At 40.2% G+C, this 13625-nt stretch overlaps 2 protein-coding genes across 6 annotated transcripts in view; both read left to right on the top strand.

Moving 5' to 3' along the window:
- Positions 1–11771, top strand: part of mef2d (myocyte enhancer factor 2d) — a 218889-nt gene extending 207118 nt beyond the window's left edge. For all 5 annotated transcript variants that reach the window (XM_050046168.1, XM_050046169.1, XM_050046167.1 and 2 more), the window contains one exon: positions 10276–11771. The gene's annotated coding sequence lies outside the window, so the exon portion shown is untranslated. The remainder of the gene's footprint in view (positions 1–10275) is intronic.
- The window catches only part of capn7 (calpain 7), a 28506-nt gene extending 16735 nt beyond the window's left edge, over positions 1–11771 (top strand). The window contains exons 18-21 of the mRNA XM_050046165.1: positions 609–671; positions 2099–2229; positions 3570–3662; positions 4760–11771. Of these exons, the coding sequence (XP_049902122.1) occupies positions 609–671; positions 2099–2229; positions 3570–3662; positions 4760–4904 (432 nt within the window). The 3' untranslated portion in view covers positions 4905–11771. The remainder of the gene's footprint in view (positions 1–608; positions 672–2098; positions 2230–3569; positions 3663–4759) is intronic.
- Positions 11772–13625: the final 1854 nt, after the last annotated feature.

The raw sequence follows: 13625 nt of genomic DNA, 5'->3' as shown, positions 1-13625 counted from the left end.
TCCTCTTGCTAAGTGCAGCGAGGACTGTGGTGAAGTGTTTATGCAGAAATCACCCTCTAAAAAATCTGAACACATGTCTGCTGTTATTTACATGTATGGTGATGTAGTGTGTGTGTGTGTGTGTGTGTGTGTGTGTGTAACAGCATTATATCTCCTGTAACCACTGCAAGCTCTGTCTCTGCCTCTCCACCAAGCCAGCGCTCTCCTTTCCCCTCAGATCAGCGTCTCTTTGAAAATCGTCCCGAGGATGATAATAGTCTTGTTCGCTGAGTTTCCACCAGAGATCAAAGCAGGAAACACAATGTCTTTACTGATGTGTCTTTCACCAGAGCAGCGTCGATATGAAAGATCCATTCTGTGTGCATAGTCATGAATAAATTAACAGAGAGATCCACCATTAAGAAACATGTCACACTTTGTCTTACAAAGTTGCCCATAACAAAGAGGCGATATCTTTTTGTTCTTTGTTTCTGAAGTTCTTCCCACATTGGCTGTTCATGTTTATATTTCTCTGTGACTGTCGGGTTGGTACAACTCGCTCTCTGACCCTTTGGAATTGTACCAAACATCTGTTTATCTAAAACAGCAGGTTGTGTTTGTCTCCGTAGGTGTACTCTGGATGCAAATTCACCTTCTCCAAGATCCCAAATCCCTTCACTCAAACCAAAAGGGTATGTTATTCACACACCTAGGTACCTGTGCATAGGCACAGCATGATGTGTCTTCTTGTCAGTCACTGGATACATTTACGTGCACACTAATATTCCACTATTATTCTGAATTTCATGCAGGTTATTTAAACAACATAGTCCATTTGGATTTTACGAATTAGGCCTTTCTGTGAATATAGCATTGTCTTTTAAAGACACGTGGGATATGCTGATATTAGTTTTAGGCATTAATTGGACATGTTTACAGCACATTTAGAATATGTAGGGCTGCCCCCGACTAAGAATTTTCCGAGTCGACCAATAGTCGTCATTTAGGTCCATTAGTGGACTATTCACCCGCATGTTTACAATATTAATTGAATTATTGAATTAAAAATTTTAGTGGTTTGAGTTGAAGGTGTGAGAAAGAATAGTATCAGTAACATTGTTAACACTGTGCTACATTACAGAGAAATACAAAACCGTACTAATGAACCTTCATTAATATAGGCCTATATTTTATCTACAAGTGCACGTCACACACTGAGCGAGCCGCCTGTTAATGACGCTGTGGGCTAATGGGCATGTAGCTACTTCCATGTTTCAGATGATACGTCATGTTTGTAGTCGACCAATGAAGATGAGTTTACATATCACCTTGGGTTCGTCCTTCACCTTCTCAAAATGATCCCACACTTTGGATTTCCTGCCCGACATGTTATTAACTAGCCTGTGGAATAACCGCAGGTACCAGCCCTGGAGATTAACCTGACTCCTGTCTGACTGCTGAGCATGGACACTTCCTGTGTCTGTCCTTTCAAAGTAAAGTCACACATGGTCCAGATCCAGAGTTTCACGTTTTTTTTGTTTTGTTTTGTTTTTTCTTCTGCGAGTAAGCGACCAATGAAATCTTGCCAACTAATGACCTTTCTGCTCGACTAATGTTTGGGGTTTTTACTGCAGTTTGCGACACGCGTCCTCTTGCCTGTTTACAGTCGGCTCTGTGCATTGTCATGGATACATTGTACACAAACCAACTCGCTGACAGTTTGAAGGCTGTGGGGTAGAGATGCATGCCCAAAAGAAAAGCCCACATTTTTGGACGGAAGGAGAAACACACCTAATTTTAAACATTATGAAAGACTTGGGTATCAACAGGTTTTGGATACGAACAAATAACACAACAGCGACCTTTTCAAGAAAGATGGAGGCTGCGTTCGCACAGTCCAACTTTGAAATTATTATATTTTGATGTAAAAATGCAAAATGACATGGGATTTTGACGAGATAAACAACGTGCTAGGACACATTATGAATAGTATGCACGGCTGCATGTAAATGGGAATATTAGTGGAATATTCACTGTCATTAGAAATAGATAAGGGCAAATCCAGAATGTTTTGTACATGTAAATGTAGTCATGTTTGAGTCTTTGCATGTGTCTTCAGATCAATGGTCAGTGGAAGGGCCCCAGCGCTGGAGGTTGTGGGAACTATAAGGATTCATACAAACACAACCCCATCTATCAGATCAACCTGGAGCGGGGAGGACCGCTGCTCGTCGAGCTCCGAGGATCCAGGTCAGGCCTTTACATCTGAGTCACTGAAATATTTCAGTGATCTAAATTCTAGGTTTCTGGGTTTCTTTTTTAAAATTATGTTTTGGGCTTTTTGCCAGTCATGACAGCATGAAATACGCCCCAATTTCTGGGTTTCTAAATGCTGTTTCAGTAATGTCAAGTCAACAAAATGATCCTGGCTAACACCACAAAATTTGGTCATAATTTTAGTTGAAGATAGTTTTTACAAATTATCTGTATTGTTTGTATCAGAATGGCAACATTTATACTGATATTGTTGCATTCTCTCTTTGCCATTTAGCTGGATATAAAACAGATCAATAATGTTGTAAATACATGCAAATATATGTCTTGTGTTCCTCCAGGTGCCGTTTAGTTTCACTTCAGTTTTACTGAATCTGGCCGACTTACGTAACGACTCATTAACAGGATGACTCAGTGACTTCTCCACAATGTGGCATTGACACTAAATTATCTTTGTCCTCCTTTTCTGTCTCTCGCCTGCTCTTTTCTCACTTACACACACACACACACACACACACACACACTCACACAACAGGATGACTCAGTGATTTCAGTGCGTTTAATTTTCAGTCTGTCCTTTGATGTGACAAATATTCTAAACATGTCTCTGCATCACAGCAAACCACTGTCAGACAGGATCAGAGCAGAGTGTCGTAACTTTGGGGTCGGGACCTCGTGTGTTTTGACTTGTTGATCAGACAGGATCAAGATATTTCTGAGACTGATATATTCACAGTATTTGTCATATAGAATCTGAAATACTGTGTCACTGTTTTTAATGTGTAGCACAGAGCTCCCTTCATTCTCCAGGATAATGCCCCAACAATACTGGATCTCTGATGTTGATATAAATATCTTAAAGATGAAACAACTGATGTTTTTGATGTTTCTGATGATATGTATGCTGAGGGACATTTTTCAACCTTGGTCCCCAACAGGGGGTCCTCAGAGTTACTGCAGGGAGGCTGCTGGATTATTGTTTAATTATTTAATTTGAGTTTTAGTTATTTATTCATTTCAACATTTAAAATATATCTGAAAATACACATTAAAATGAATCCAACATATTGTTAGCAAAGATAAATCGGACTATTCTTTAAAAAAAAGTGCTACACATGCACAAGTGAAAATATATAAATAAAAAACAGAGAAAAAGTTTTAAAAATGAGAGTTGTAATTTTACATCTCTTTCTAACGCTGCCTCACCAAAGTTTTTACCGATAACAGAACTGTGTGACCGCAGCCTGACTGTCTTCAGTGTGTGTTGAAGCTGGTTGTTATTTAATGTCTCTGTTGCTCTGTCTGTGTGTCTGCAGGCAGTACAGTGTCGGCTTTGAGATGGTGACCGTGTCGACGGTGGGAGATCCAGGCCCGGCTGCCTTCCAGAAAAAGAGCAGTGGAGATTACAGGTAAAGAGCTGAGCAGGTGCTGACCACAGATCAGCAGTGAACAGCTCACAGGTAGCCTCGAAACAGAAAGCTCTTTTAATGTGGAACATACGTGTCGACAGTCTGCTCGTTTACATCATTACAGAACGACAATGTGAAATTAATTTTGTATGGACACGATAATGTTTCGACAAATAAAGAAAGTCTTTGTCAGTAATTTGATTCGTAACAAGTCATAACGGATTTGCATGCTTGAAGAGAAACAAATATGAGGGTATTTATATTTTTAAACCCAGTAATTTACATTATTATGTGCTTCATTATTATGAACTACTTAATAGGTGTCCATTAACAGTCAGAATCGAGTATTCACCCAGACCGTGGTATAACTCCCCCTAAATCCTGCACACTGGACCTTTAATTTTATTTTGAAACCTGCAGTGCTTCCATTTGTGTCTGGCGGACAGTCCTCTGTCCTGCCTCTGAAGGTACATCACCACATTTCTTGGTGCATTACAGCCACCAACTGTATATCAAAGACCTGCATGCACGTTTACATACACGTGTCCTCGTGCATGGGTGACTAGAGCACAAGATAAAAACCAAAGTGAGGCCAGTATCACTGTGACAGAGTTCAAAAGAAACAGAGGGTTGATTTAAAAGAGCGGCCGCAAACAAACAGAAATAACCAAGAGTCACATGATGACCGGCACTTTGTAGACGATATTAGGGTCGCATGATTATTCCTGATGTGAGAGTTAACGGGGAATTAGTTTGTTGCAGTGAACAAAGAACTTCAACAACAAGTCAAGTATGTCTTTATATTTCTAATATCTTACACAGTGTGACAGTGAACTTTACAGACACACATCAGCAACTCAAGAAGTCAAGAACTGTTATTGTGAGCACAAATCAGCATGTTGAGGACGTCACATAGATGGACCAAGTGTCTCTGAAGATAACATGTCTTTATATACACACCGTCAGCTCTTCTTCATGGTATTTAGTGAAAGAAACTGAAGTTTGAATCGAGTGAGGTATAAACTCCAGTCTGAATCAGGTTGTCTCCTCCTCTCAACTAATTTCTGCAGAAGCTGAATCTCTCTGTCTCTTTCCAGATGTGGCTTCTGCTACATGGAGGTGGAGCACGTCCCAGCAGGCATCTACAACGTCATCCCCACCACCTTCTTGCCCAAACAGGAAGGACCCTTCTTCCTGGACTTTGCCAGCACCTTGCCCATCAAGGTCTCTCAGCTCCAATGAAGATGGAGCTGGAGAGAGGACGGGGCAGGGTGACTGGGAGAGAGTGTCATGGGATGTCACTGGAACTGTACTTTGGATGTGATGAGGTACCAATGAAACACAAAGACGCCCAGAATGTGTCACAGCGTCTCCCCAGCTCCTCTCACTGAGACCTTTGCTGAGGACAGACTGTGACCAAACCACACAGTTCAGTGAAGGAATAATTTATTAGTAAGGAATCAGCAGGAGGAACCTCAGTGTGGAATAAAACCCGTCAACAATCGAGATGTTTTGGGACAAAATAAAATATGCTTACATCAGAAATTACACAGTGATAGTGACAGAGAGCAGTTGTACTTCCATTTGCCATAATAAGATCGACACAGAATCTATGGAGCAGCGGTGTCGTTGCTCTGATCAGACTGTTAAATCTGTTGGATCTCATGAGGTAACAGTGATCATGTGACCACTTCCTGGACTCGACAGGATGAGGAGAAGTAATGGGCTTGAAATGATCACCAGCCAAGGCTGCATGAGAGCAGCAAAGTCTTTTCAGGTTCTGTTTTGCTGCAGTGAGCACCTCAACAGTCCACAAGTGCGTTCTGAGTTTTTGATCCTGGGTGGATTTTTTTAAGTTAAGGCATATGTCATTTTTCTAAGTTCCTTAGAGAGCTAGGAGAGCATCTGTCCTCATTCTTTCATGGCTTGGGACCCTTGATTACAGTGGTATAGTATCTTCATTCTGCAGTGAGCAGCGATGTCTCAGACAACAGTGTTCTTCCAACTTTGTGGCAACCAGCTCCATAAAGAAATGCTTTTCCCAGTTTCGTTTTGAAGAACTTGACTGACCTGCACAGAGCTCTGATCCCATCCCCATCCAACATGAGCTAGTGTTGGACTTCACTGATGCTCATGGGGTCAATGGGAGTAAACGCCTTTGCACACCAAGTCTGTATTTTTCGTAGGCTTTTAAAATTTGTCATCTGATAAAAATGGTTACGCACAGAAACCTGCACATTGAATTAGTCCATTGTGTTTCATTGTTTTCTCTCTCTTGCTGCAGATCCTTAAAAAGTCTAAAGCCCAGTTCAGACCAAAGATTTGCAACAAGATGAAACCGCTTTAGAACGTTGCAGAGAAAAGATGCAGCGGTGTGAACTGGCCGTCTGAGCTCGACTGAAGCCAGCTGATGGTGACACCTGCAACTCAGCTGGTCAAATTGTGGGCGGCTGGTTTTAGAACGTAAAGCTCATCGCCTGTTTCTACAGCCGATCGGCTTGTAGTGAAGTCCACTGGTCCGGTGTCGGGATGGTGGGTCACTGCTGCTGCTGCTGGCTGTATGTGCTTATGCTTATTTTGGTGTATTGATTATGAATACAGTCCTTCTGATGCTGGTTTTGTGTCTGTTTCTTGCCGTTTCATCACTACAAATGCAGCTGTAGCCAGTATCTCACTATCACTATCCTCATTCAGATTTTAAGAAGCTACAAATTATATTCAGCCACAAAATAAGTCTGAAACACTGCAAATCAGAACAGAAGTACAGAGAGTTGTTGACTAGAGATGATACACCGTCTCATCTAGTTGCATTGGTGTGAACCAGCAGGTTTTCAGAATGCTGCAGAATGACACATTGCCAGTAGTTTATTGTTTCATCTCATCTCGTCGTGAATCTTTGGTCTGAACTGGGCTTTAGGGAGCATTGAATTCGGGCCGTAGAAGGCCGTAATTGGTGTAAAATCTCTTAAGTCAATATTTCAAAAGTCTTCAGAATGCTCGGACATGGGAAGTAGGATTTTATGAGTATTAATTTCCTGACGTTGCATTGTAAAATGTCAAAATAGTTTTTCTTAAACAATATACAGAATTCCTCTTGCAATAACATCACACTGATCAGGATAGTGGAACAAACACCACTCATATTTTGTTTCTGCTCAGAGCAGAGGATCCACTCTCCGTCCACGTCTTGCATTTCGCACTGCAGCTACCAGAGTTATGAAATGACACTGTGCACTAGGGCTGGCAATCACCAGAGGATCTACGATACGATAGTATTAAGATACTAAAGTCATATTATTGGGATGTTAAATATGTTGCGATATGCTGAGTATTTTGATAAAACATATTGTGGTTATCGCCTTTTTTCAACTGTAAATTTTGTCCCCAAAAGAAAACTTTGTCAACATCTGTTTTATCTGATAAGATAAAGTTTTCAGTCTGTTCATCTCACTTCAGCTGTCTTCTTTGCAGCAGTAAAATGTATCTAGAAGACTGAAAAAGCAACTGAGTATATTATTCCAAAAGGCTACTTAAAGTTAAATTTGTATTTGAAATTTTAATAAGTTATATTAAAAACAAATCGTGTGACGATACAATATTGCCACACAAAAATATTGCGATACATTGTTGTACCAAATTTTCCCCGACCCCTACCGTGCAGACATAAAATTTTACTCTGCCATAAGCATCATTATTGCTGGTGTGCATTTCTGGATAGTCTCATGTTGCCTTCTCTTTCAAGGAGAAGACTTTGCTCCCATATATTTCTCCTCCTTTTTCCTGCTGGCCTGCTGTTCGCTTCAGGCCTGTTCCTCTCTCTTGATGTGGACGTATGTGTCCCGCAGGTTACGCCACAGTTTCTTCACTGCTCTTTGTTCGAACAACTCTCTAAAGGCTTTTCATAAAAAAGAAACTTGTTCGGGAAACTTAGACAATGGACAAAAGTTTCGGAGTTGGTGTGCAAAGGCCTTAAATCTCTGCAGCCAGGTTGGACAGACTGTGAGTGGAGGCTGTCATAGCAGCCAAGAAGTGGATCTTAGTTGAGACTTTGGGTGAAATTTGACAAATGTCTCTGGAACATCCGCCTCATTTTCCTGTTAGAAACCAGAGCAGTGACAGCTCAGCGACAGTGATTCATCCATGCAGGCAGGTGCAGGAAAGGTTCATGATGATGTCTCAGTAAGAGAGAGACCTGTCAATCATCCAGTGTGGAGTCAGTGTGGAGTGACGGCTGTCTGTGGTGAATTCATACACAGTCCTGCTGAGCAGAAATAGCAGGAAAGCTTTTCCCTGCTGTAACTTAAGTTGTGTTGTACATCACAGTGTCACCTCTCCACAGAAAGCAAAAATAAAAATCAAGCCCAAGATATAAACCCGATTAAACCAGATCATAAATTTATGATCATGATAACTCTTTGTTATGGAAAGCCATGGAAAGAACATACACGGTGTGACAGGATGGAAAATGAACTCGTGCTTGAGATGCTCATAACTGCAGAACAACTTGAGAAGAATAAGTTGCTTGATTCTGGCAGCCATGATACAAAATTTTACTTTTATCCCTGTCTTTATTCAAGAGCGTGGTGTTTCAATTTGAAAACAAGATTCAGTAATTTAACTTTCAAGTTTTGTTTTCCTTCCCTCAAACCCCTGCCCTCACACTCAAACAGCTCCTGCTCTGCTCCTGTTCAGACTGTCTGCTTTCACTCAGACATATTGTTGCCGTCACAGATTTCCTGCGCTCCAGGATATTTTAAAGAACAGGTGCCAGGCAGTTGATGGATTTCGCACATTTTAGGTGTTTAAATGTTAAAAGATTTATATAGAGGTTTCACATTTTTACAATTGGAAGATTGTCAGCATTGACACTGGAGAGGGGCTGAAGAGCCACATGTGGCTCCGGAGTCACAGGTTGCCTCCTTCTGTCGTAAAGCGTCTCATGCAGGTGGTTACTCTTTAACCAGGTTCATTCACTTTATTAAATGTACTTCCCTTGTTTTTTTCAGCTTTTGACATTAAGGACAGTGAATAAACATGCTAGCGCCCTTACTTTTTTACTATAATAGTTAGCTATGTTCAGCACACTGACGGGAGGCTGATGTGCTCTACAGCTACTGTTATACTGGAGGACAAAATGTCATGTGATCTGAGAGCAGACACTTCACAAGTGCACAGAAAGACCTTGAGAGCGAGGAGTAAAGCTCAAGCTGGAGCACAGGAAATCTGTGAAAGCAACACTAAATGAGTGATAGCAGAGCAAACAAAGTGCAACAGAGGGTGTTTGAGGGAAAGAAAACACAATTTGAAGGTTGAATTAATAAATCTTGCTCTCAAATTTAAAAAAAAAAAAACAAGCTCTTAGACAAAGATAGAGATAAAACCCTGTAAGAATTTCCACAAATGAAAGCCTCAGTCGTCCCTTTCTTTAATTATTGCTCCACCTGACGATCAGACTCAGAGTTAAACAGTCCGGAGTCAAACTAGTAAAACCTGATTTAAGGTCTGTGAGGTGGAGAAGCGGTTAGTGTCCTTAAATGACCGTGAAGGTTTTTTATTCTCAGGAGCAGTGCAGCAGAGCAGCACCACAGGGAATCCAGTATGGCAGCAGTTGAATGATGTCTCTTCATGTTGTCTGTGGATGTGACGGCTGAGTGATGAAATATCAGCCTGATTTCACTGACAGGCCTCACGTCAGCAGCACTCAGCTTCACACAGGTGTCACACGCTGTATGTGCGATACCTCTATGTGTGTGTGTGTGTGTGTGTGTGTGTGTGTGTGTGTGTGTAAATGTTGGATTGTCCACCTTCTACAAGTAAAATGTAAATGTATTCCCAAGTACACATCCTCTGTTTACCTTTTTTTGCTGATATACTGCACTTTTTTATCATTTCACATTACTGTTATTGTCACACACAATGTATGGAAATGAATATGTCACTTTGTTTCTTCAACGCTCGCAGTTTGAAATGTATTCAGAAAGCGTCTCACCTGTCCGTGGTCACCTTGTTTTCAGGGTGAAAAGTTTCACCCATCAGCAGTCTGTCATGCGCAAATGTTGCTGCTGCTTGTCTCTGCAACTCGAGCAGTCACATCACAATTCTTTGCCACCGGCATCTGTTGCAGTCGTGGGTTCGCTGTGGAGGATTAGGGTCTCATTTATAATTGCGTACGCACAAATCGAGGCCTGAACGAGACGTGCGCCACCTCCCACAGAAAAGTTGTGATCTATAAAAACAGACTTGATGGGAGAAACATTGCTTACGAACATTTTGGAGACGGGAAATTGGCAATGCAGATGGTGAGGTGGAAGCCTGATTGTAGACATTGTCAAATATTTTTTGGTGCACGCCATCATGTAGAATCAGTCAGCCACTGTCAACCTTAAAGGGATAGTTCAGATTTTTTGAAGTGTTGTTGTGTGGGTTACATGTGCATAGACAGTATATTTCATACAGTAGATGTCAGTCGGTACGCTCCAAAGAGCATGGTTCGAAACCAGGGGTGGAGTTTGCATGTTCTCCCTGTGTCAGCGTGGGTTTCCTCCAGGTGCTCCAGTTTCCTCCCACAGTCCAAAGACATGCAGGTTAATTGGTGACTCTAAATTGTCCGTAGGTGTGAATGTGAGTGTGAATGGTTGTCTGTCTCTATGTGTCAGCCCTGTGATAGTCTGGTGACCTGTCCAGGGTGAACCCTGCCTCTCGCCCAGTGTCAGCTGGGAAAGGCTCCAGCACCTCCCGCGGCCCCTAACAGGATAAGTGGTTACGGAAATTAATGAATGACTCCAAAGTGCTTCTCCAAACTGGGGGCGCTCCAACCGACATCTGCTGTATGTAATACACTGGATATGAATAAGTACCCCATACGACCCCACTTAAATAATCTGAACTCTCCCTTAAAGTCACGGTGTGTTCCGACCTGTGTGTGATTTTTTTTTTTTTTTTTTTTGTCAAACTTTAGTTTTCTTTGCAAAATCCAAATGACAAGTCCGTGTCAGACAGCTGACGGTATTGTAATGCCCTTTAATTTTGAATGTTTACATGAAGGTAAATAGGAAAGAGAATCTGACTGCAGCGGACGACACAGGGTGAGTTAGTTAGTGTTGGTCTTTCTGTGGAGCCGGATCCACAGCTGTAAGCTGCTGTAGTGAATGTAACGGCCAAACAACCAAGGACTATTTACATTTCATTGTTCTGTTTTTTTTTTTCATTTAATTATTATTTAACCCATTAAATGTTTTTTTTTAATGTGGAAATGTCCCTCAGAAAGTCACAGAGCCAAAGGTTACATCTCAGCTAAACAATATTGGATTTTCGGTGATGTAACAGAAAGAAAAGCAGCAAATAATTTCATTTCTGAACCTGAACCAGTGATGTTTTTGTTTTTTTGCCCAACTATCGATTATCAAAATTGTTGCTGATATATTTATTATTGATTGAGTTATGGTTGTTGCAGTATTCACTGGTTTCCTGCAGCGTCTAAAGTGTGAATGCAGACGTCACCAGACTGCACCAACAGGCCACTGAATGCATTTTCCCAACATAATTTAAAAATGTTTCATATGCTTTCATTGTGTTAACCACGAGCTTTGGCTTTGCTTTACAATCATACATTTATTTTAAAGAGAGCTTGCCTCCATTATTCCAATGTCCACACTCTGTATGTGATGAACTTGATCTGGATCATAATAATGCTTCTGGGGAGCAGGGTGACAGTTTTCACTCGTAGTTAGTGTTCACAGTAATCCATAGTAAAGCCAGTGCAGGCTGCTTGTTGACTGTAAATGAACTCTAGATGCTGGTGTGCTACAGTACAAGGTTGAAATGTATTCAGAGTGAGATAAAGCTTTAAATATCCATTGCCAAGTATTTCTGTACCATATCCACTTGCTGATTGATGATAAAGCATTATGATTTCTATGGATGCCATATCTTTCTGTTACCATATTCAGTTATGTCTTTTTAATTGGCAACAAGCCGACTAATTTAAATATGCAGCAGGACAATCTTGCAGCAGGCTGTTGTATGAATGATGATGTAATGTTTGCAGGACTTGCACTAAATGTTGGTTAGACTGACGTGTTCGAACTTTGAATACAGGAAATGATATCTGCCTCCGTCTGTGCTCTGTGTGATTTTTATTTTGTATTTATTTGGGAGGGGACGGGCTTTTATTTGTGAGTCACAAGTGGCTGCAGCTACCATATAAAGTGCTACCCATGATGCACCAGTGGAACAGCCATCAGGAGCCATATGGGGTTCAGTATCTTGTCCAAGGGTACTTCAACATGTGGACTGGAGGAGCTGGGGATCAAACCCCTGATCTACCTCTGAGCCACAGGAATGTCAACATGCTAACCAGCTAACAAAGGCTAATTTTGATTTCTGAGGTTGTTGGCATTGCTCGCGTTTCATGAAAAAAACTTGCGGGAAAGTCTACATCACAGCAGATTGAAAGTGCCGTTTCCTGCTGTAGAGTGAGTAACAAATAGAATATTAATTGACAGACAGCAAACTAGCTTTACGACATGGCCAAACACAAGTATGACGCTGAATGTATTTAACTGTGTGGACCTTGAACTAATGACTGAGGAGAAATCTGGACCCCGGGGCTGGACCAGTTGGGAACCACTGACCTATAAAGTATGACACATTACTGCACATTAAAACACACAATAAGTGATGATAAAAAGTTTCTCCTGAACATTTTCTGTCCACAGTGGAAAAGAATCCTGAAGTTTAAAGATAATATTTGCCTTTTAATAACAAGAGAAGGACTGAACAGATTAAACTAATATCCGTCAGCTTCTCTGGAATCTGCTGCCATAAACACTCAGTGTGGTAAGTTGATAGTCTTTCTTCTTTATTCTGTGTATATAGTACAGTCAGTAGTGTAATGAATGCTTTCCTTTGTAGATGTCATTTAGACGACCTATGAGATGGTAACTGGTGTCAGCCTCTGTGATGTAGGAACCAGCCAGGAAGGTGTTTTTTCTCACTACCTAGTTCAAACTGCGGGCATCAAGCTTTAAAGTAAATTTAATATTCTGTGGATAAATTTCATGTGAAGTACATTAAAGAAATTTAACAAAAATAACACAAAACAAAAATACTATCGACAATGAAGAAAGCAAACTTCTTTGAAGTACAAAAGTCTTATTGTCATGTTATTTAAAAACAAACATAAGTCAGTCTTTATACATACATTTGTAACAGATGGAGAAATATTTGAGATCTTAATAATCCATTGATAATTTGTAAAAATGTAGTTTTGTAGATTTATTTGGTTCCTGTGGTACAAATTTAAGATATTATTTTATATAACTTAAATACAAGGCCAGAGTCAAAATCAGCAACAGAATTTTCAATCTTCAGATTAAAATAAAACATTCCTAAAAAATTGATCTCTAAAATCTTATTAATAAATTCCGGTTTATGTGATGTTTTCCTGGAGAAAGTGTCAGAGCTCCTCAAACTAAAGTACTATGACTTCTTTAATACGTTTTTTAAATGACATCTTATACTATTATTTTTTATGACTTTTCCCAACATACTATACTATCACCTTTTTTTTTCAACACACTATAGTTTGACGTTTTTCCAATTTTTCGACATACTATACTATGACTTTTTTCACTTTTTTTGGACATACTATTCTGTGACGTTTTCTTCACGTTTTTCGACGTACCATACTATGACGTTTTTTGGGCATCATGTACGATGACTTTTTTTCACTTTTTTTGTCATACGATATTATGACTTTTGTTTTTTAGCTTTTGTTGCATACTATACTGTGACAATTTTTTTTGACATACTATACTATAACTTTTCTCAATTTTTCGACATACTATACTATGACTTTTCACTTTTATAGACATTCTATTCTTTAACTTTTTTTGACTTTTTCGACATACTATACTATGACTTTTTTTCCCACTTTTTTCGACATACTATACTATGACTTTT

Source organism: Epinephelus moara, chromosome 6, assembly GCF_006386435.1.
Source record: "Epinephelus moara isolate mb chromosome 6, YSFRI_EMoa_1.0, whole genome shotgun sequence".
In the NCBI taxonomy this organism is placed as follows: Eukaryota; Metazoa; Chordata; class Actinopteri; order Perciformes; family Serranidae; genus Epinephelus; species Epinephelus moara.
Note: the sequence above shows the minus strand (reverse complement) of the source record. Positions and strands in the feature narration are given on the sequence as shown.